Here is a 23,927-nt window from a genome sequence, read left to right as displayed (position 1 = left end):
AATAAAGCAATCGTTTATCGCATCCTAAGCCTCTTTAAGTCCATCACATGCCAGACACCTCATTGGTAGTTACATTTGCCCATGTTTTTAAGATACCGTATTTGCTCGAAAAATGCTCTGAAAAATACCCCTCGTCTTATAATCAGGGTCGTCTTATAATCAGACCTCAAATAGGTCTGACAATGAGACGACTAAGATCCAGATCCCCCGCAGCTGCAGGGGACCTGGATCCTCCTGTCTCCCCCGCCCCGCTTACCGGTACTTCTGAGTCCCCGGTGTGTAGATGTCTACGCAATTCGCGTAGACAACTTCCGCTGCAGCAGGAAGGAGGCATGGCTAGCAGCGGGGGTTGTCTGCATCCATCGCACAGACCTTCTCCGGCTGTCAGAGTTCCCGGCACCGGGAACTCTGACAGTCGGGGAAGGTCTGTGCGATGGACGCAGACAACCCCCGCTGCTAGCCACGCCTCCTTCCGGCTGCAGCGCAAGTGCGTGGGATCTACACGCTGCCCTGGCTACGTGACAGGGAAGTCAGAAGCACCGGTAAGTTTGGGGGGGGCCGGGGGGAGTGTTAAATGGGGGGCATAAGGCATTTCTGGAGGCAGAGTGCTCTGTGAAATGCCTTTTAACCCCCTTAATGCCACTGCCTCCAGAAATGCCTTTTTAACCTCTATACGTCACTCTGCCTCCTGAATGCCTTAAACCTCCCTATATGCCACTCTTCCCCATAATATGCCTTTTAACCCTCTAAATGCCAGAGTGGCATATAGGGGTATAAGGCATTTCTGGAGGCAGAGTGGCAGATAGGGGGTCAAAAGGCATATCATGGGGCACAGTGGCATATAGGGTTAAAAGGCATATCATGGGGCACAGTGGCATTTAGAGGGTTAAAAGGCATATCATGGGGCACAGTGGCATATAGGGGGTATAAGGCATTTCTGGGGCAGATGTGCATAACTGGGGGGCAGGTTGGAAAATAGAAGGAAATAAAACCAAAATATTTTTTTTCAATCATAGCTTTTATTAGAAAAAAAATTGTTTAGATGAATTAACATTTACTGGTAAAACTTCTTTCCTACAGGGTCGTCTTATATTCAGGCTTTTTCTTTTTTCCTAAATTAATATTCAGATTTGGGGGGGGGGTCGTCTTATAATCAGGGTCGTCTTATAATCGAGCAAACACGGTATATCCTGTAAGTTGACATCCCATCACTATTACAATACCACATACGTATTTTGTTTCATTCCAAGATTAAAACAGCCTATTCGCATTTCTTTATTGTTTAAGAAGATAACCTGTGGTATTCCACAAGGGGGCAAACACTCATCCAGTCTTTAAACCAATTTCTCAAAATAGAAAAAGGCTCCAGGCACTCATGGGTTCCATCAGGCAGATTTATTGGAAGAGATGTACAACAACGTTTCGACCTTATCAAGTCTTTGTCAACTTGATAAAGACCTCATTGTGAGGTCGAAACGTTGTTGTACATCTCTTCCAATAAATCTGCCTGATGGAACCCATGAGTGCCTGGAGCCTTTTTCTATTTTGATTTACTGGGGAGCTGGCCCTTCCTGGCACAGCTAAGCACCTGAGTTCCTGTGGGGAGTGAGTGCAGATTCCTGATTCTGGTGACTTTAAACCAATTTCTGTCAGCCTGTTTGTAACTGTAGAATCACCCCCCTACCTATTGGCATTCGTCCTCATAATACAGCGATATTCCATACCTCCCGGCTGATGTGGAACATTGTAAATGTTTGGGCAATGTTCTGCCGAACTGAGCCACTCTTCTGCTTGTGTAGACCGTGGGGACCATGGGCCAGTTACACAGATCAGAGCATCTCCCCTGAACAGTCCACCAAGCTGTGTCACATCAACCACAGCTTCCTCGCTGTCCACATCCTGGCATTTTTCTGCTTCAATGTGTTCCAAAATAATTACATGGTCCTGACTGTACCTCTTACAGCAACAAAGGTGTCTACTTTCAGGCTGGAAGGTATGATATGTGGCAAACATAAGTCTGTCTCAATTGTACATTATGGGTACATTATTCCTAGTATGAGCATGAATTTCCTTTAAAAACCAGAAACAAAAATGCTTAACAGAACAGTTAAACTCTGTCCCATTGATGGTACATAAGCCTATCTACCAGGCTAGCACATAGTTGGGAGGAAACATGCTGGCATCGCTCCTGGCTAAGGGGTAACCAATGTGAAACACACACACGAAGGAGGGATAGGAGAATGGGACACTTAAATCTTGTGCGTGATTTTACTATGTACAAAAAAATACAAAGATGACAAAGAAGAAAATTGCTAAGGTATATGCAAAGAAAAATTCTGCTTAAAAGTAACCAGCAAAAACTTTGTGACCATCTTTAAGCATTAACTGCTTCCACTCGATAAAACAAAGTTGACTCAGAATATATATATTACCTCCATGTATTTATTAAAGAACAAAATAACAGATTCTTGTACTGTAGTAATAAGTGTCTTCCCATCACTTAAAGCTTTTAACATCTACCTGGGTAAAGATAAAAGAAAAAAATACGTTATAGCAAAACATACACACACACACACACACCACACTTATCTGAAGCTAACTGCGTTGCTATGGTCAGAGGTGGTGGGTGGTCTCTGTAAAATAGCCCCAAATACAGGTTTAGTATTGTTCGTATACAGACTAAAAATTCACTTACACAGTATGTCTATGATAGCATTCAATCACTCCAATCCGTTTCTCTTTTTATATTCAGCAACATCTTCATTGTGCTGTTGTATGAGCTGCAAAATGAAGAAACACGTTTTCATAAATATGTAACCAGACCCGTGCCTCCAGCTAGTGCTATGTATTCTTAAATAGATCTAGGGCTGCAACTAACGATTATTTTAATAATCGATTAGTTGGCCGATTATTTTTTCGATTAATCGATTAATCGGATAAAAAAATGAATGTAAATTTTTCATTTATTTAAAATAATTTACTAAACAAATGATGTTAAATACAAACAGCAGAATAAAAAAACTTTGATAATAAATTTCTTGTCTTTATTTCCCAACCAGCCCCCCAATATATGCACATTTGAGCCCAGGCTTGCTACGCTGCCTCCCAGACATGCCATGCTGCCCCCCCACATATGCCACGCTGCCTACCACAGCACTCCACGCTGCCTCCCACATATACCACACCACGCTGCCTCCCACATCTGCCACTCCACGCTGCCTCCCACATATGCCACGCCATGCTGCCTCCCACATCTGCCACTGTGCCTGATACGCCTTATATCCCCTGATACCCCACTCCATCCTCCCCAGACATGCCACCCTGCCTCCCAGACATGCCACTTCTCTACACCCAGATATGCCTTATACACCCTGATACACCACTCCGTCCTCCCCAGACATGCCACACTGCCCTCCCCACATATGCCTTATATACTGTATATGCCTTATACCCCCAGATATGTCACTTCACTGCCCCCAGGATTTAGATTCCCCTAAATTAACCCTAAACTCCCCATTAACCATAACTGCCCCTAAATTAACCCTTAACACCCCCTTAACCACAGCATCCCCTAAATTAACCCTAAAGACCCCATCAACCACAGCATCCCCTAAATTAACCCTAAACACACCATTAACCACAACTGCCTCAAATTAACCCCAAACACCCCATTAACCACAGCTGCTCCTAAATTAACCCTAAACACCCTATTAACATAACTGCCCCTAAATTAACCCTAAACACCCAATTAACCATAACTGCCCCTAAATTAACCCTAAACACCCCACTTACCATAACTGCCCCTAAATTAACCCCCACCTCTCCTAACTTTCAGTAGCCCAAATATATATATATATATATTACATACATATATACACATATATATATATATATATACACACACATATATATATATATATATATATATATATATATATATATATATACATACATATACTTACAGTTAAATGAGTGTCACAGCCATGTGGTTCTGGCCTGGAGAAGGAAGGGGCGGGGCCAGTTGTCACAGTGATTACAGGGAGGGGGAGTAAGTAGGAGCTGCTGCTGTGAGACGGTGAGTCAGACTAAACGGATTATATAATGAGGGGGATTTTTCAGAGCGTTTGCTCTGAAAAAACCCTCATTTTATAATCGATAATAATCGATTCAACTAATCGATAATGAAATTCGTTGCCAACGAATTTCATTATCGATTATTATCGATTTTATCGATTAGTTGTTGCAGCCCTAAATAGATCACACAGTTTCATCAAGGGGGAGCAAAATTGCTGGTGAATGTAGCTATAAACGGGGACGTACATACCTACGATTACACTTTACTGTGGAAAAGAGCACAACCCAACAACCAGGATGCATTCAATCAAAACAAAGACATGATAATTGTAATCTCTTGATTAGTTCAGTTGCCATGGTGTTTGCTTTTCAAAGTATATTTCATCACATTTGAATAGGAGCAATACTTCAAATCTAGGCTTTGCCACAAATCTGCTGCAAAGTTTGAAAAGTAGTTTTATCACCATAGCAACCAATAGACCGTTCCTCGCGAACAGACTATCTGGTTGGCTGTCAAAATCTGTTATAAACGGTGAGCCACTTTGGCTCTGGCTTTCTCTCCTCTGTTTTTGATGAGACATACCATGTGTAGAGCTCAAGCCCAACTCATAACCCCATCTGTCCCAGTGTCGGTAGACTACTTACCAGAGTCCAGAGAGCTACACTGCTTCCGAATGCCAGGCTGACACGAAACCAGTTTGGTCTAGAAGGATCAGGCTTCCTTGCCGTGAACATTGAGCGAGCAAAAACTGCAACCATAAAAACAGGTTTAAGTATTCATAGATCGCAGAAATGTAAAAAGAATACTAGTGCATCAAAACCAGTATCAGCACTTTGAGCTTGGATTCTTCTTCTCTACAAGGGAGCGTCAGGGAAAGTACGCTGGGTCTTCTAGGCTAGAGCAAATACTAACAAATTCTAAGCCTAAACTGGTTCAACATGTAAACCACACTAACAAAAAGTGCAACTCGTAACGCAACATATCACTAAGGATAGTTACACTTATTTTAGCAGCATCGATGGCTTGACCGAGGTACCAGCGATATAAAATAAATTAACTACACCCATTAAATAATCCAGGGTTGGGAAGTGTAACTTTAATAATGAAGCCAGTAGCACATTCATCATCATCATCGCTTATGGCTATATGGGGCACACGATACTAACAGTCATCAAGGTCATGTCCTGAGGAAAACAGAACTGATCACCTAGACACATTTCTTAATGATCCTATTTCACAATGGGCATTAAAGGGGAATCATTGGCTCCATGTCAAAGAAAGCAAATGACCTTACAGTTGGAGGCAAAGGTTATACACGTTGATGTGAACTAAATATTACCGGACTATGCAGTTCTGTCAGGAATACGGTTTCGGGACCGCTGCTGCTAGCGACGTATGTTACTTAGTAATAAGGTATTATTAAAATGATTAAATGCTATCCATTTGGTATAAACCCCGACAGCACACCACCACTATACAAAAAATATACACTATACTATGCTCAGATACGGATACCCACGTAGTATTGCTTATATAACACTCACGCATTATAGGCCTTCTAAGGCTCCCGGTCGCCGGTGACACCAACATGGCAGCTTACAGCGAGACCAATCTACTCGATCTCTCGGCGTTCGTTCTAAGGCTGAAGGAATAGCAGTCGAGCGCCGAACTATTCATAGGCAAAGTCAACCGCTGAGCTGCTTAGAAGGCAGGAAGCAACTTATATACAATGAGATGACAGCTGCACACACAGTCTTCTTTGCAATCAACTATACTTTGTGCATAAACATTTGTGAAGTCATTCACCATATATACGTCCAATTTTACACAACTCCTATTGCTTCATGCTACATTTATTGCACCATACTTATTACAAATGATGGGATCCTTAGGCCTGGTCTGGGACAGTAACGCTTGTGATTTATGATTTAACCATTTAAGTTCTGGGGGTCAAGACACTTTTATTATGTGGTTTAATTATGTGATGAGCTGCCCAAAGTCTGACCATTATGAGCACCCCAAACCACGCTACAAGAGCTACCTGCTTATACCACCACCTTCATAAGAAAATCCCTATTGTTTTCCAGTAATTACCAAACCTTGCGTGTGTGTGTATACATATATAATATATATATATTATATATAAACACACACATATATATATATACATATATATATATATAATAGGTGCGTGTGTATAGATAGATAGATATACACACATATACATAAATAAAACACGGGTATATGCACATATGCAGTGTAGAAAAATATGCAGGTTTCTAAAACACTGAACGCCGATGCAGATAATTCGCGCCCCCTCCCCAGCCTCTCCCTGACAGAAATAGAGGCGGGGCTCGGTGTGGGCGGAAGGTGTCCCGCACGGGGTCATGGCGCAAGCGCCATTGTACCCGTGACCCGGGAAGCCGTCCCTCCTCCTTCCGCCATTTTGGCCTGAGCCTCTTGTCGGGTTTGTTAAATTACCACGTGAAGTGCCCGGCCGGGGCCCCGATAGGGCAGTGAGGTTACGCGGTAGCCGTGCGATCCCCCGATCTGTGTTGCCGTTCTGGCTGTACCGGAGAAGTTGGAGGCCTGAGCGGTGATCTGGCTCTGTACCCGTTTCTGAGCGGCGCAGTACCGGGGCACAGCACGCGGACGGTCCGAGGCGGAGAACAGTAGGGCGGTACGCGGGAACAGCGGGTGGTGTGAGGAGCGGCCTCGAGATGCCGAGCGTCAGCCTCCCGCCTAAAGAGAACGCGCTCTTTAAAAGGATTCTGGTGAGAGGCTGTGTGCGTGAGGGTATGTCGGTAGCGAGTGGGACCTGTATGGCCTGTGACTGAGTCAGGTGGTGCGCTCAGCCTGTGTTTCGTGGGAGACGGGTTGCCAATGAATATCCGTTGATAGGCCTGTCGGCTGGCAGCTGCTGTCTCATACAGTTTGAGGGGGTGGGGGGATAGAACGGGAAACGTTTCCAGGTCACGTCTGAAAACGCGCTAAATGGTAATTCATTGCTCACAGGGTTTCTAGTACATTCAGTAGGGTAGTGTGTGTGTGTATATATATTTGATATTGACACCATGGCACTAATACGGCTACAACCTCTACTCCACTATATATATCTATATCTGTTTATATCTATAGGGCCTGTCTAGCAGGCATGGTTTGTGGGAATGGTTGCTATTGCTCTTGTGTGGCTGTTCTGCCAGTGTGTGTAAAGTGATGGGTGCTGTGACACTTCTGCTAGGTTGAGGGAAGTGTTTAATGTGGATAATGGTGACACATCTCAGATGTGTAGGTTGAGAATCAGATTGTATTCTGTGTTGAGAGTGTGATGCATTTGGACCGGTGGGATAGTGATGCATCTGTCAAATGCTGGATGACACGTGGGTAACGGGTTCCTGACATGTCTTGCGCACAAGGTTTTGAATGGGTGTAACATTTGGTGTAGGTATCGTACGTCATGTGTCTGATTAGTCTGCATGGCTGTCGTGTCTGGCACCTGTGTGTTGTGGAGCTTGGCTAAACGAAAAGCTTGTTGGAAGAGAATACTTCTTCTGATGAGACATAAGGTGAATGTCTGCACGGGGTTCCCACATAGGCCCACTGTGGAGGGGAAGGATGTGGTTTGAGCCAGTCCCCCCACCCATCTGCTACTGAGCAGGCATCTGGCTTGAGTCCATGCTGGTTGCCTAAACCGTAGAAAATCCCGTGTTAATGTGCGAAAGCACGAGATCGTTCCAGAACAATAATCTTTAATGTGAAGAATGTATTATGCAGATCAAAAGCTGCCACAATGAGTAACAGGACTAGATCTAAAGTTTGGAGCGAGTGTTAAGAGCGAACCAACATGAGAACAACTTCTTCCACATTTGTCAACATCTTGGTGATCGGGAGGCTTGGTGACAGCGGCATATATAGTATGCATAGGGGGTTGTGCATGTGCCTTAAGTAGCAGAACTCGTTAATATGCATACTATGCTTATGCTCTGTTCGTAGAGATTGTTGGGTATTCGTTGGAATAATATAACTTGAAAAAGTCTAGCATTTGTGTAGATTTGTCATCTGGCAGATTATGTAGATTTTTGGGGCCCAGTATACATTCATTAAGATAATCCTATGTTTATGATCTCCAGGCGAGATGTAGGAATGAATTTCGGGGTTGTGACTCCTTTGCTGCTGAGGTTTGTCAAGCACATGAGCTGAGCAAAGCCTTTTCAGCAGTCATCGGCAGGTTCCTAGAGGTTTGGAGACATAAGTCTTTCAGAACGGACATCTGCGCTGCTCAGAAGGTCCTGCGTTAGCCTTGGTGTGTGCGGGCATTTGCAATCTTCACCTTTTTAGTCTTTGACAGGAAGATGCTGTTTACTTGTGCATATAACGTTTAGCAGGCTCCTTGGATCACTAAGCAGTAATTCAATGAATGAATCCAGTCAGTCCGAGGGGGGAAAAAAGGGGGGGGGTGCAAATGCTTAGCAGGGAGCTAGTGGAGAGATTTTAAACGTGTTCTTGTGTTTAATTGGGAGAAAAACTTTAAAATGGGCGTTACTTTCCTTTTAGAAGAACCATTTAAACACAGATTTTGACGCTGTGCGCTTGTCGCCTATCGAGTTGGACGGCTTTCAGTCGCTGTGACCATTATAGTAACTGGCATGCTGTGACCTGCATTCATGTCTAGGGTGCTGCCTTTACTTGGCTTCACTGCCAAAATCTATTTCCTATGCAAGCTCCACCCGTGGGGATACCTTACCGGGATTCAGCAAGTATCTCCGTACTGCTGCTTCAGCAAGTATTCTTTTTCTATAGCACACGGAACAGGGAGTTTATTCACTGACGAGGAAGTTAGCAGGAGAGTTGCCGTTTCATCTGCCCGGCTTTACTTCGTGTTATGTTGGTCATTCTCTTGACTGGCTCCATGGAGTTTAGGAGTTGGATGGGGGGAAATGTGCTGAATCATCACAGCTTCTAAACCAAATGGATAAAGTGAAAGAAAAGAGCCTGTGAGCTGAGTGACAAGCATATGATACATGAAAAATCTGAATGACACGTGTACGATAAATGAAAAATCTGAATATCATATCTTTATATTTATCTGACGGGGTTAATTAAAAATTAATAAAATCCTGCATTTTGTCAAATTACCTTCGGGGATACAGCGTGTCCATTTCTTATAACACCCCTACTCATTTCTCCATGGCTTTTCTTGCCACTGATGGCTGGAAAGTGCTCCCATTGAAATTGATAGACTTTACACAGGCGCGCTGGCGTCTAAACAGATACCTGCATGCCGGCACTGGAGGTGAGAACAATAAGCGAACTGTGAGACAGTTCTGCTGCAGAGGACTATGGGGTAGCTTAGATCAACAGTGGTTAATAAGGAATAGGAAAAGGGTTGAACTTAATGGATGCAAGTCTTTTCTCGACCTAAACTACTATGTAAAAAAATAAAGCCAAAATGCAGAAGCCATGTGGGGGTAAAAGTGTTTGGGGGTTCCTATCACTACCGCTTTATAGATTCTTTAAAGTTTTTTAATGTAAAGTTGCAAAGTCGTTAGTGCCCAGAGGCTTAACAAGGTATGTACGCAACAAAACATTTCTTTGTATAAAGATTGCCCGCTCAGACGAAACACTTTATTTTATCTGATGTGTGTAGTCTGTCAATGCTGCAACTAGGACCCTACCACCCCACCCCCTCACACACGCCTGCCTGTCACATCGATTTTAAGATAGTCCACTGCAAACATCAAATAAACTTCAGATTGGCAGAAATACTATCAAGACACTTCTATCCTAGAATATAAACTCAGTAATAGATGAACAGAATGAAGCAGGCATTATTTGTCAGTTTAATAGAGTTTTGTTTATACATGTAAGGAGCTGTGTTGATCTATGCTAGCAGCTTAAAAAAGTCCACAGGTAGCCCTGGCTCTGCACGCTCTGGCATGATGTCGGGTTAAATCTTTAGCTCTGCGTGGCCTGGCGTGATATCGGGTTAAATCTTTAGCTCTGCGTGTCCTGGCGTGATATCGGGTTAAATCTTTAGCTCTGCGCGGCCTGGCATGATATCGGGTTAAATCCTTTGCTCTGCGCGGCCTGGCATGATATCGGGTTAAATCCTTTGCTCTGCGCGGCCTGGCATGATATTGGGTTCAGTCTTTTGCTCTGTACGGCCTGGCGTGATGTCGGGTTAAATCCTTTGCTCTGCGCGGCCTGGCATGATATCGGGTTAAATCCTTTGCTCTGCGCGGCCTGGCATGATATTGGGTTCAGTCCTTTGCTCTGTACGGCCTGGCGTGATGTCGGGTTAAATCCTTTGGTCTACGCGGCCTGGCATGATGTCGGGTTAAATCCTTTGCTTTGCGTGGCCTGGCGTGATATCGGGTTAAATCCTTTGCTCTGCGCGGCCTGGCATATCATCGGGTTAAATCCTTTGCTCTGCGCGGCCTGGCGTGATGGGTTAAATCCTTTGCTCTGCGCTGCCTGGCACGATATCCGGTTCAGGCCTTTGCTCTGCGCTGCCAGCATGCTTTTTGTGCATCCTCAGCAGTTCTGGGGCTTTCAGATATTTTCGCGTATGTGTAACCGAATCAAATTGTAATTGCCAGAAATGGCATTTCATTTGATTAGCTCGTTAATCATTAAACATAATAAATACTGCGGGCAACAACATTTCCAAAATACCAACTATAAGTCAATAATATGTCCAAGTAACAATATTTTGACCCCATTGAATTCATGTGCGGACTTCTTTCATCGTTTACATATGTTTTTAGATATGTAATATGGGTGAAGTAGAGGTGTATTTATCGACTTTTAGTTTGGACGCTTTTTTTTTTCTTTTTGGATGGGTGGAAGTTTGCTTTTTATGACTCTGTCATCTCCACCCTGTCCTCTTAAATATGATTCCTGTGGGTGCAACTAACAGGCTTTGCACTCCCAAGCTCGATTGTGCCGTGACTGTCTTTAAATCAAGTTCTAGAATTGTAAAAGGGAAATACGGTTAGTCTTACTCAGCAGCCAAGTGTGTTTGTGTATTGGGGGAAACAGAGTACCACAATATAAAATACCCTTTTATTGGACTAACGTTCCGTTTTAAGGATGACCTTTCCACCTCAAGTCAAAAGCAATATTAACTGTAAAACATGGACAGTAGTATAGGAGTAATGGAGAAAGATAGACTGATAAGGTAAAAGTCCCAGAAGTTTAAGGTGGTCATAAATTAGTTTAGCCATTGTGAAGAAATTCAAGGCCTATGCCACTTTGAGACTGAACTCCTTAGTCTTATTGGTACCACTGTGACTGTATGATATGCATAAGGCTGTCTTTACACCTATAATCAGACTTGGGAACTTCCCTGGCGGGCTCTGTGGGAGTTGGAAGGGTAGTGCGCACGGCCAAAGAACCCTACCCTGTACATAGAAGAAAGTGGTAACCGAGACTGGGTAAAACTGCATACAAAAGCTGCGTTATCGGCAGAAACACGACATGCGAATTCAGACACCGATTGTGGTAGACGGCAGCTAATGACTGATTATTAATAAAGCTTTCAGACCAGCCATTGATTTCGGGTTTGGAGGGTGTGTATGCATGTAAACATATGCTGGCAGTTTTAATTCTCGTCGTTGAATGTCTTTACTTGGATGAATACATTTTATACACCCGTTCCGACATTTGGCTGCTGATCATTACTCATTTATTTTGCCTCTTGTATTTGCAGAGATGTTACGAGCACAAACAATATCGAAATGGGTTGAAATTTTGCAAGCAGATCCTGTCCAATCCCAAATTTGCAGAACATGGAGGTAACAGCTTATAGAGACTTAAACAAATTCAAATATGAACTGATAGAGGTGTCTGGTATCTTTACAAATGTATTGCCACCCCTACAGAAACGCTGGCGATGAAAGGATTGACTTTGAACTGCCTTGGGAAGAAAGAGGATGCGTATGAACTAGTTCGAAGAGGGCTGAGGAATGACCTCAAGAGCCATGTCTGTATCCCTTTTCAAAATGTGCTTGGTATTGTGCATATTAGTAAAATTAAATGATGAAATTGTTGTTGTTGCCAATAAACATGTGTGATATCAGAGATGCACCGAAATGAAAATTCTGGACCGAAACCGAAAATTCAGGATTCACTTGACTGAAAATGACCACACACACAAAATTAAATAACCACAACACACTTTTAATAAAAGTAAGTAACACACCAAAATAGGACAAAAAATTCAATAACAATATTATGGGCATGGTAGGAGTGTGATTGTCAATTATTTATATATATTTATTTTTTGTCCACTATTGGTGTGTTAACCACACTAACACACCAAAATTGGACAAAAAAATCAACAATATTTATGTGTATGATGGCTAAGAGCAATCACACTCCTATCATGCCCAGACAGCCAGTGCATGATAGAACCTGAGCAAGATAGGAGTGTGTTTACAGACTCCCTATGTCATGCTATCCCTTACACATCCATGCTATCCCTTACACATCCATGCTATGACACAAACATTCACTCATTCATATACTCATTTATTCAGATAATAATCATTCACAGATACTCATTCCCTTAATCATGCATACTTGCTCATGTGATTTTTACATTTATATATTCTCTTCCATCTGAGAGTGTTAGCTGCCTTGACACCACTTTCCAGGCTGGCATGTATATGGCCTCTTGCAAAGATCAGATAAAAAATATGACGAGGCGATCAAATGTTATAGGAATGCCCTAAAATGGGATAAGGACAACCTTCAAATCCTGAGGGATCTCTCTTTACTGCAAATCCAAATGCGGGACCTGGAAGGTTATAGGGTATGTATGTGATTAAAATCTCACTGTTTTCCTAAACATCTTAAATATACCTCCCAAATGTTCTATTTCTGACATACTAAATTCCAATGTATATACTATAAAGTATGCATTTAGTAAAATGCAAAGGAGATTATTCAGCAATTTTTAGTAAATAGAAAAAAGTCCAACCTGGCAACTAAACCCACTAACAATAGACATTGTGTTCCTTTTGTCAGTCCAGTGTTTATGCTATGAACCCAAGCAGAGTAGAGTAGCTGACTGTTTTCAAGTGGTAGAAAATAAATGCAACACATAGGTAATATGACTCTTTATGTTCCCACTTCTATATGTTTTTAGCCCCAGTAATATGTTTCTCCTGCAGGAAACCAGGTACCAATTATTGCAGCTGAGGCCTGCACAGCGGGCATCGTGGATTGGTTACGCTATTGCTTATCATTTGCTAGAAGATTACGAGATGGCAGCAAAGATTCTGGAGGAGTTTCGCAAGACCCAGCAGGTAATGTCATAGAAAGCTGCTTAAAAAATGGATTTTATCTATTGGTATTTGTGTATAAATATAGATATCTATATATAATTACATGCATTAATGTATTAGTCACTGTAAGGATTCCTTTAAACCAACCCACGTCAGAGGAATAATTAATTTGGGCTAAAATAGCTTTCGTTAATTGTACCATAACTTCAGAGAAACACTGCATAGCTCCAACTATATCCCTTTTCTGATAGGAGTATTCAGTATTGATATACCCATCCAACAGAGGAACGTGTTAGTTTTCTAAACAAGCTACGTTGCCATCAAATCGGAATAGCTGGCTCAAGCGGCTCCACAGTTCTTTATGCAAATTCTGAAGATCACACCCTGCATTGGGTCGGTGTATAAATTCATCTTGTGATGTGCAGAAAGTGATAGAGGGCATTTCCAGATGTATGTTGATATTGGGCTATTTTGTAGTAAAACACTGTGTAGTGTTTAAGTTAAAAAAAAAAAAAAAAAAAAAAAGAGAACCTAGCTTTAAAGCTATAAAGCCTGGTGCCGCTAATAAATGCCCGGTGTTCAAGTAACGCAGTGGTTCTTAACCTTTTTGAAGTCACGCCTCCCTTGTGGGAAATCTTATGACCCACACATCCCATGTTTTAATGGCCCAAAATGTAGTCTTAGGCAGGATGAGTTTGCATGAAGCAATGTATAGTTGAAAGGCTACTCGCACTTCTCCTGGAGTCAGTCCAGGCCTCCCCTGAGGGGGCGCAACCCACAGGTTAAGAACTGCGGAGCTAATGTGTACTTCAAATTGATTCTGATGCAGTTTTTCTTTCTCCCTTTTTGTAATCATCATAGACCTCCCCAGACAAGGTGGATTATGAGTACAGCGAACTGCTGCTTTATCAGAACCAAGTTCTGCGAGAGGCAGAGCTCTTTAAAGAGGCTCTTGATCATCTCTGCACCTATGAGAAACAGATCTGTGATAAACTTGCAGTCGAAGAAACAAAAGGTATGAAATGTGCTGGGTAGTTTTTATATTATATAATGTTGTACCAGCATTTAGGCGCAGAAACATGTATGACTAATGTAATAGTGCTTAATAGCATAATACATTGATACATTTTACCTGTGGTTGAAATGATTTTTATTTTTTTTTTTGCAAACTAATCACCATATGTTTTCCTTCTCCTGCTTGTATAGGGGATTTGCTGCTAAGATTGGGGCGGTTAGAAGAGGCTACAGCGGTGTACCGAGCCCTGCAGGATAGGTGCCCAGAAAACTGGGCATATTACAAAGGTTTAGAGAGCTCTCTTAAACCTAGTGAGTATCCAGCCCCAGTAATCCTTCCAGAATTTTTGCACCAATACATTAACCTCGTGCAAATTGTATGTAAGCGAATTTGCTTAATGACGTAACACGATAAACTATATTAATGACTTAAAATGACCACACATTGTGAAATTGATTTGGACGTTTGCTGTATGTCGTGACGTACGTTTTTAGAGTTCTCCATGTAATGAGCTGTTTCTTGGTCGCTGTAGCTAGCATGGATGAGAGACTGAAGGTCTATGAGGACAGCTGGAATAAATACCCAAAAGGATTGGTGCCAAGGAGACTGCCATTAAACTTCCTAACCGGTAAGGTGGAATCTAGCAGTGTATCGTCGTGTTGCGGCTTGACAGTCTTGATTGGGGACCTCAAGCTGTCTGACACTGTGTTTGTTTCCAGGTGGGAAGTTTAGAGAGTGTCTTGACAAATATCTGAGGATGAATTTTAGCAAAGGCTGTCCTCCTGTTTTCAATACCTTGAGATCACTGTACTGCGATAAAGAGAAGGTAATACATATATATTTATTTATTTATTTTTTTTCTGATTACTTAGATTTAGGGATGCATATATATCATGTTGTATAGTCCTCTTAATAAATACCCTTTTTTGTTGCATTATGCATTATGTGCATATGTATTGCTGTTCACTTGGATCCTGTATTTTACTGTATGTTTTTTCTAGATCTTAAAGATGTATCTATTATCCGCGTTTCCTTCTTCCATGTCATTAGTCTACACTTGGCCTTTTTCCCTTGGTTATCATCTTGGGGGTTATTCAGTGAACATTTGGAGGGACCTGTGGTGAGATGCAGAATTTCTTCTCACTGATATAACCACATATTATGAAGGACTTACCTTTCTCCTGCTATAATGGCTGAGCCAGCCCTGAATAAACATGGATAGTGGAGGAGAATGCAGCTCTCCTTTTAGTGAATAAGCCACATTATGTGACCGGTTCATTGATCGTAATCCAGATCACACCTTTGGCACAAATCTTCTGTACCCACAGTGTAATATTTTTTCCCCAGATGAATTTACTGTTTTGTAAACCCACTTTTTTGCCTGTAAGGTGCTAACCAAAGAGTTATCCCCTTTCTCTAGGTTTACACAACAATTTGCTTGCTTTGCCTCGCCTTTGCTAGGGCTCTTTTGTGGACTACTATGATACCCCACCAGTGCACTGTACATTAAGGTCTAGCAATGTGCATTTGAACAGCTTCAGTTGTGCTTCTCTATCATTGAAATCATTTTCTCTTTGCTGTAAAGCCCTACAGATATTTAACTGTTGCCACCCTTTTTCCAATGTGCCCATCTTGTCTAGGTGACGATTATTGAAGACCTAGTAGTTGGTTACGAGACTTCTCTGAAGAGCTGCCGGTTATTTAACATTAATGGTAAGTATACATATATAAAAACATGACCCACCAAAGAGTATTAGGTCTGTGCCATGATTGGTAAACATTTATTTTATTTTTTGCATTATCGTATGTATCATTTTATAATTGGTCTCTGTAATTAACAATGTCCGTTTACCTTCACACTCATTCTTCATTCAGATGATGGGAAAGAAGAGCCACCAACGACTTTGCTGTGGGTTCAGTACTATTTGGCGCAGCACTATGACAAGATTGGCCAGCCATCCCTTGCCCTGGACTATATTAACGCCGCCATTGAAAGTACACCAACTCTGATAGAACTATTCTTAGTGAAAGCTAAAATCTACAAGGTATGGTCTTTTATATGTAGGCTCCAACCTAAAATCTGTAATAGGCAGAGCAAGTCCCCTCCCCCCCAAATGACATATAATAATTTAGCTAACCAGTTAGCATACACATTTCCTGCCAGTATGGTATATATTGTAACAGCATGTATTGTCAATACCATAAAATGCCATTTCACTAACAATGGGTTGGGAAACTTTTTGGCTGTTTTTTTTGCTTTATTTTTTAGCAGATGCCAATTTGATTTCTGCATCAACTATCACAATCCTTTAAAGAAAATGTGATTGTTTCTAAGTGCAACAACCTGCAGAACCTACACGATGTCTGACTACTCCCAGAAAGAGGAATCAGAATGAGATCAGATATGATTTTGACCGCTTTCAATTTAGACATCTTTGAGAGTAATGTGCAGTGATTTACTTTGCAGAAAGAGATATGCAGGTGTAGTTTGTCTCTACTAAGAATAGGCTACTTTTTTCAAACCAAGATTCAGAAGCTCATTTCTAGTTACAAAGCAATTTGTGGTACCTGAATTATTCCATTGAGTTATAAGCCTAGCCTGGCAGTGTGAGCCGTGTGAGAGATCTATGATGGCTTCTCTTCCAGCATGCTGGTAACATCAAGGAGGCTGTGCGGTGGATGGACGAGGCCCAGGCTTTGGACACAGCGGACAGGTTTATCAACTCCAAATGCGCAAAGTACATGTTAAAGGCAAACATGATCAAAGAGGCTGAGGAAATGTGCTCAAAGTTTACAAGGGTGCGTACTTTATATGGCTTCAGAAGTTGCAATAAGCTGCCTTTTTGGGGTAAAGCTGTCGGTAACGTTGCTGTTCGTTATGTTTCTTCAGGAAGGGACATCAGCAGTGGAGAACCTTAATGAGATGCAGTGCATGTGGTTCCAGACGGAGTGCGCACAGGCCTACAGATCCATGAACAAATACGGAGAAGCACTTAAGAAATGCCACGAAATTGAAAGAGTACGTATACAGTCGGCCCTATCTTATTGATGCCTTCTGAATCCTCGCGTGTGACTAGGATTAGCATGTTATAAGCACAGATATGGTTAGTAAGGATGCTTTAGCTTTATCTAAAATCCATAGTATTGAATCCTTTTCACCTTTCTGACTGAAACTGGTAGAGGCGTGTAATTGTTAATTAACACCGGTTTCCTGATCATGACGTTATTTTCAGATGTGTGCATCCGAGTCACGATCCGGAAATTGGTGTTGAATATGGCGAGACATGGTGTTTACTTTTCCCATGGTGTTTTACTAAAGCTCATATTTCTTTATATTGCAGCATTTTGTGGAGATTACAGATGACCAGTTTGACTTCCACACCTATTGTATGAGAAAAATTACCCTCAGGTCGTATGTGGACTTGCTCAAGTTAGAAGATGTGCTTAGACAGCATCCATTCTACTTCAAAGCTGCACGGATTGCTATAGAAATTTATTTGAAACTTCACGATAACCCATTAACAGATGAGAACAAGGAGCGTGAAGCAGACACGGGTATGCTTTTTTAAGAGATTCTTTAATTCTTTTGTACGGTTGCATGGATATTGAGAAGGAATAGAATATGCGTGTAAACGTTTAGATGCGCAGTTGTCATATAGAACAACACTATATGAGCCTGGTACTGCTTTTGTATATTTCTATAGTGTCTGGAAAAGTTAGGTGATTCTTACCGTTTCAGGGAATGCTAGATGCTGAAATAGGTCTGTAACATTCAAGGAGCCAAGGTGGCTTCCATAAGGCTTAGTAAGCACAAGCCGTAGGAGCCAGCTTGTACGTTTAGTTTAATACATGTACGATGAGCAATAAGCCAATCTTTTTAGGGGGAAATTAATGAATGATCCTATTGGGAAAACTGATGTTTAATGAAACCCTTTAGCAACATGAACATTTTCGAACAGTCCCAATTACGGTTTTAATTGATGCAAATTCTAAATCCCACGTACTGTATCACTGGACGTAATTGAATTTGCAGGGTTTCTCAGGGCTTAGTCAGTCTGACTGCATGTGCATTTATTTTCTCCTCTTTAACCAGCGCAATCTAAGTTTAGTATTTGGAGTTGAATGACTGAAATGCAATAGTTGCCTAAAATATATCAGCTTGTGTAATTACTGGTCCTTTGCTGCCTTTCCAGATGGGCTGTGATCGATAAAATATTAGGCGATCTCATGTTCTGATTTGCATTGTGTTGTCCCTCTCTCATAAATCCCCATTAAACTTTATCAACAGTTAAATGTATTTTAAACTCAGTCTTATTTTCTCTTTTCTGGTTCGGAGCTTGCAGGAAACTGACTATGTAATGTCTTATTTGTCATTAGGCTAATGGTGAAGGCAGTCATTTTCATATCCTTTTCCATCTGCTCCTGTTTGTTTTTGCTCGTTTTTTACACACAGATTTTGTTGACTTTTTCCTGTCTTACTGTCGTTATTTTACCCTCGTAGCCAATATGTCTGACAAAGAACTTAAAAAACTTCGTAACAAGCAGAGAAGAGCACAGAAGAAAGCCCAGTTAGAGGAGGAGAAGAAGAATGCAGAGAAAGAGAAGCAGCAGCGGAACCAGAAGAAGAAAAAGGAAGATGATGATGAGGAAATAGGGGGACCGAAGGAAGAGCTTATTCCGGAAAAGCTGGCCAAGGTATTTCTGAGCATTGGCTGTGGGTTTGACCCTAACATAAACATATCTTTAGCTATACTTGTCAAGCATCTCAGATGTTTCTTATACTTCACCCTTTGGGGATCTCCCCGAGTATAAAGGAGAGGAATACCAACCGTACCACACTGACGAGGCCAATAAACGTATCTTCAAGAAGGGCTGAGCAGGACCTGTATAATGCATAGCTCAATCAGTGAGGTGACTTTGGAGAAACCTCACTCATTTGTAATATGCTTTATATAGGGCAATCCAACTCATTCTTGGCCCATACACTCACAGGGGTTGGCCTTTCAAAAGGAAAAGTGAAGCATATAAGTTAAAATTGTAACTCTCCTGACAACTCCCTCTTTGTTTACTTGATAAAATGTATGTAATTTACACATTTTAGTTAGATTTTTGGCACTATAGAACCGATGAAACAATCTGATCTCTTACCATAAAAAAAAAATTTACATTTTTTGTTGAAATTATATGGATACCGGTATCTGCATAGAATTGGCTAGTATGTTTATAAATATTACTACATAAGTTGTTTTTATTGTATAACCAAGGAATATACTCATCTAAAAGATCCTAACCTCTATATACATCAGGAGTAGTTGCTGTTACCATGTTACACACCATGTTTCTGCACACATTTTTCAGGTTGACAGCCCACTGGAAGAAGCCATTAAGTTTTTAATGCCTTTAAAGAATCTGGTGAAGAACAAGATTGAGACCCATCTGTATGCCTTTGAAATTTACTTTAGGAAAGGTAAGCAGTTAAAGGTTCAGTAATAAAACGCTAAATGATAAAAGGAGCATCAGATAAGACTTGTAATTTAAGATATATCCTGGTTGTTTGCCTGTTCCCATCTCATTTTGAATTTGACCCAGGCTGTAAGGGGTTAAAAAAAACGTATGTATACGCTCATTGGCTGCTAACCTGTGATTCTGCGTTTTAGAAAAGTTCCTGTTGATGTTGCAATCTGTGAAGAGGGCATTTGGCATGGATCCCAACCACCCTTGGCTTCACCAGTGTCTGATCCGCTTCTTTTGCGCAGGTGGGTTTAATCATCCCTGCAGTACCTACTCGGCTGGCTACCATTTACTTTTATTGACTTGGTGAATTGGCACGTAAAAATGTCCTGTGTGCTCCTTCTCCCTCGTGGCTGCAACACTCTATGCAGATTGCATACTCCTGGAGTTAGGTTCTGCTTTGGTTCTTTAATATCCAAAGTCAAACCTGCTGTAGTTATTGCCTTGTCGTAACAGTTCCGTCATCTGGGCGCTCATACACTTTTCATATGAAAGTAATGGACACGGCTAATCTGCACCTTTGACTACATGTTGGCGCGTTATTTAGGAATGATTTGGTTAACAGCACCCCCGGTCGATGGGTACCCCATTGAGCTCTTGTAGACCGTATGGCTCTATTCAGTTGGTAATGCTCAAACTTATTGCTCTTGTCCTTGCAGTATCCGATAGCAAAGAACTCAACGAATCTATTAGAACAGTATTAAAGCAAGAAATGAACAGACTCTTTGGAGAAACAAGTCCAGAAAATTTTAACAACTCTTTCCTGAAAGAAAATTCCAAGTCGATACCCCACAGACTAGCAGGTAACCTACTGTAACGGTAGGGTGGGAGCCGTTTGTTTGTATTGACACATCTCATACGGTACCAGAGCACATGTTTGCTTCTATGACAATAGCTGATACGTTGTCTACGTATTTGAATATTAAGGATAGGAGCTGTAATGATCTATTCATGGTGCGCCAGCACATTCTGTAAACCATCTCACTTACATTAAAAACTCAGCATCGTGTATCGTTTGCTCCTTGTTTGTTTTCTTGAATGTATGTTGTGTTTATGCACATCTATAAAATCTGGAAACTCTCGTAAATGTAAATATTTGCTTTCAGCTGCCAAGATGATGTATTATCTGGATAGTTCAAGCCAGAAACAAGCTGTCGAGCTGGCTACAGCCCTTGATGAAACCCTGGATAATAGAAGTCTTCAGGTAAAAACTTTCACTATAACGTCGTTGCTCTAAATAATCCATACTGATTGGAACACTGTCTCTGAACATAGGTCTTGTAAATTTCATTTAGACCAGTTTTCTTTTGGGGGGGGGGTATTTTCTACAAACCTGCACAGTTTGACAATCTGAGTCTAATTGCAAATATCTGTTTAGGGGGAAAAATGCGATGTACTCTGTACATAACCGACATACTGAGCCAGATTCTGCGCGCTCTATATGGCAAACGCTGTAAAATAGTTTCTGTAGTTTAGATGGTCATCCTTCAGCTGCTACCCTAGTGGATAGCGCGTTCCCTTACCTCTCTGCTGCGAGTCTCTCATGTTTGTGTATGCACAAAGAGAAAAGCCTGGTATTTACACTTCAACAAGCTGGCTTCATTTGTAGTAAAGAGAGAGCTGCTGAAAAGGGATTGATCAAAAGCTTCTGTAAGAATAAAAGTAAAATGAAATCTGCTTGCTGATGCATGGAGCAGGCAATCTGATATGGCTGTTTGCTAGCATAGTAACTAATAGCTAGCATGCTGCCTGCTGAACTATTGCAAGATCACCTGGCCAACATGCCACCAAACCTGATCCCTGAAAAAATACTAGTCTAGGGCTGCAACTAACGATTATTTTAATAATCGATTAGTTGGCCGATTATTTTTTCGATTAATCGGATAAAAAAAATGAATGTAAATTTTTCATTTATTTAAAATAATTTACTAAACAAATGATGTTAAATACAAACAGCAGAATAAAAAAAACTTTGATAATACATTTCTTGTCTTTATTTCCCAACCAGCCCCCCAATATATGCACATTTGAGCCCAGGCTTGCTACGCTGCCTCCCAGACATGCCATGCTGCCCCCCCACATATGCCACGCTGCCTACCACAGCACTCCACGCTGCCTCCCACATATACCACACCACGCTGCCTCCCACATCTGCCACTCCACGCTGCCTCCCACATATGCCACTCCATGCTGCCTCCCACATCTGCCACGCCACGGTGCCTCCCACATCTGCCACTCCACTCTACCCCCCACATGCCACTGTGCCTGATACGCCTTATACCCCCTGAAACACCACTCCATCCTCCCCAGACATGCCACCCTGCCCTCCCCACATATGCCACGCCATGCTGCCTCCCACATCTGCCACTCCACAATGCCTCCTACATATGCCACGCTGCCTCCCACATCTGCCACTCCACGCTGCCTCCCACATCTGCCACTGTGCCTGATACGCCTTATATCCCCTGATACCCCACTCCATCCTCCCCAGACATGCCACCCTGCCTCCCAGACATGCCACTTCTCTACCCCCAGATATGCCACTCTACCCCCAGATATGCCTTATACACCCTGATACACCACTCCGTCCTCCCCAGACATGCCACACTGCCCTCCCCACATATGCCTTATATACTGTATATGCCTTATACCCCCAGATATGTCACTTCACTGCCCCCAGGATTTAGATTCCCCTAAATTAACTCTAAACTCCCCATTAACCACAACTGCCCCTAAATTAACCCTTAACACCCCCTTAACCACAGCATCCCCAAAATTAACCCCAAACACCCCATTAACCACAGCTGCTCCTAAATTAACCCTAAACATCCTATTAACATAACTGCCCCTAAATTAACCCTAAACACCCAATTAACCATAACTGCCCCTAAATTAACCCTAAACACCCCACTAACCATAACTGCCCCTAAATTAAATTACATATTACATATTACATATATATACACACACATACACATTATATATATATATATATATATATATATATATATATATATATATATATATATATATACTTACAGTTAGATGAGTGTCACAGCCATGTGGTTCTGGCCTGGAGAAGGAAGGGGCGGGGCCAGTTGTCACGGTGATTACAGGGAGGGGGAGTAAGTAGGAGCTGCTGCTGTGAGACGGTGAGTCAGACTAAACGGATTATATAATGAGGGGGATTTTTCAGAGCGTTTGCTCTGAAAAATCCCTCATTTTATAATCGATAATAATCGATTCAACTAATCGATAATGAAATTCGTTGCCAACGAATTTCATTATCGATTATTATCGATTTTATCGATTAGTTGTTGCAGCCCTATACTAGTCTATTACGTCAAAAGTGCCTACCCTGGCTTCTCAAGGGGTTAAGAGCTTATTCTGTTGATCGCATGTGAATTTGAATGTGCTAATTATCCATGTTTTTATTTATTTTTTGTTTGTGTTGCAGACCTGTACAGACGTACTAGAAGCCTTACGCGATGGCAGCTTAGACTGCAAAGAGGCTGCTGAATCTTATCGAGCCAGCTGCCACAAGCTATTCCCTTATGCTTTAGCTTTCTTGCCACCTGGATCTGAAGAGGACATGACTGTCACAATTAATGGCGATAGTTCTGCAGAACAAGAGGAACTGGCCAATGAAATGTGAACGAACGTCTAATGAACAGACATTGGACCATATCAACTATCTAATATTTTTGTCACGCACCTGCTGTATTGCTCTGTAACTTATGTGGAGAATGAAAGGAGTAAAAAAAATATTGTTGCCTTTAAATATTGTTTTACTTTTTTACACCCTGCTGAAGATTTCTATATACTAAATACCTAATGTAATACAGGATATATGTGAGAAACACCTTCAAAAATTGCTGCTAAGAGTTGTGAAGAGGGAAACATAATCTGAATAGTTACCCTGTTTTTAAAAAAAATAAATAAAAAAAGCGAGGGAGAATTGCCGTTACAGTAGTCAGAGCAGGTGTGTGGCAGAAATATTGGTAAGAGTTTTGTCTTTTTAGAGATTACCGATCAC

At 41.7% G+C, this 23,927-nt stretch overlaps 1 protein-coding gene across 1 annotated transcript; it reads left to right on the top strand.

The window, feature by feature from the left end:
* Positions 1-6,615: 6,615 nt before the first annotated feature.
* Positions 6,616-23,672, top strand: NAA15 (N-alpha-acetyltransferase 15, NatA auxiliary subunit). Its single transcript, XM_053461129.1, has 20 exons — positions 6,616-6,849; positions 11,787-11,871; positions 11,959-12,063; positions 12,733-12,890; positions 13,252-13,386; positions 14,227-14,380; positions 14,572-14,691; positions 14,913-15,008; positions 15,100-15,206; positions 16,021-16,093; positions 16,256-16,425; positions 17,027-17,179; positions 17,271-17,399; positions 17,722-17,935; positions 18,882-19,075; positions 19,739-19,847; positions 20,038-20,136; positions 20,551-20,694; positions 20,998-21,095; positions 23,349-23,672. The coding sequence occupies exons 1-20, from the start codon at positions 6,796-6,798 to the stop codon at positions 23,544-23,546; spliced, it is 2,595 nt and encodes an 864-aa protein (XP_053317104.1). The 5' UTR covers positions 6,616-6,795; the 3' UTR covers positions 23,547-23,672.
* The last annotated feature ends 255 nt before the right edge of the window (positions 23,673-23,927 follow it).

This window comes from Spea bombifrons, chromosome 1 (genome assembly GCF_027358695.1).
Source record: "Spea bombifrons isolate aSpeBom1 chromosome 1, aSpeBom1.2.pri, whole genome shotgun sequence".
Lineage (NCBI taxonomy): Eukaryota > Metazoa > Chordata > Amphibia > Anura > Pelobatidae > Spea > Spea bombifrons.
Note: the sequence above shows the minus strand (reverse complement) of the source record. Positions and strands in the feature narration are given on the sequence as shown.

Excerpts from the sequence above, each read along its gene's own strand:
- NAA15 (XM_053461129.1), top strand. The coding sequence starts at position 6,796 with ATGCCGAGCGTCAGCCTCCCGCCTAAAGAGAACGCGCTCTTTAAAAGG. Across the intron at positions 17,936-18,881 it reads GGAGCGTGAAGCAGACACGG|CCAATATGTCTGACAAAGAA; the intron begins GTATGCTTTTTT and ends TTACCCTCGTAG. Across the intron at positions 19,848-20,037 it reads TGAAATTTACTTTAGGAAAG|AAAAGTTCCTGTTGATGTTG; the intron begins GTAAGCAGTTAA and ends TCTGCGTTTTAG.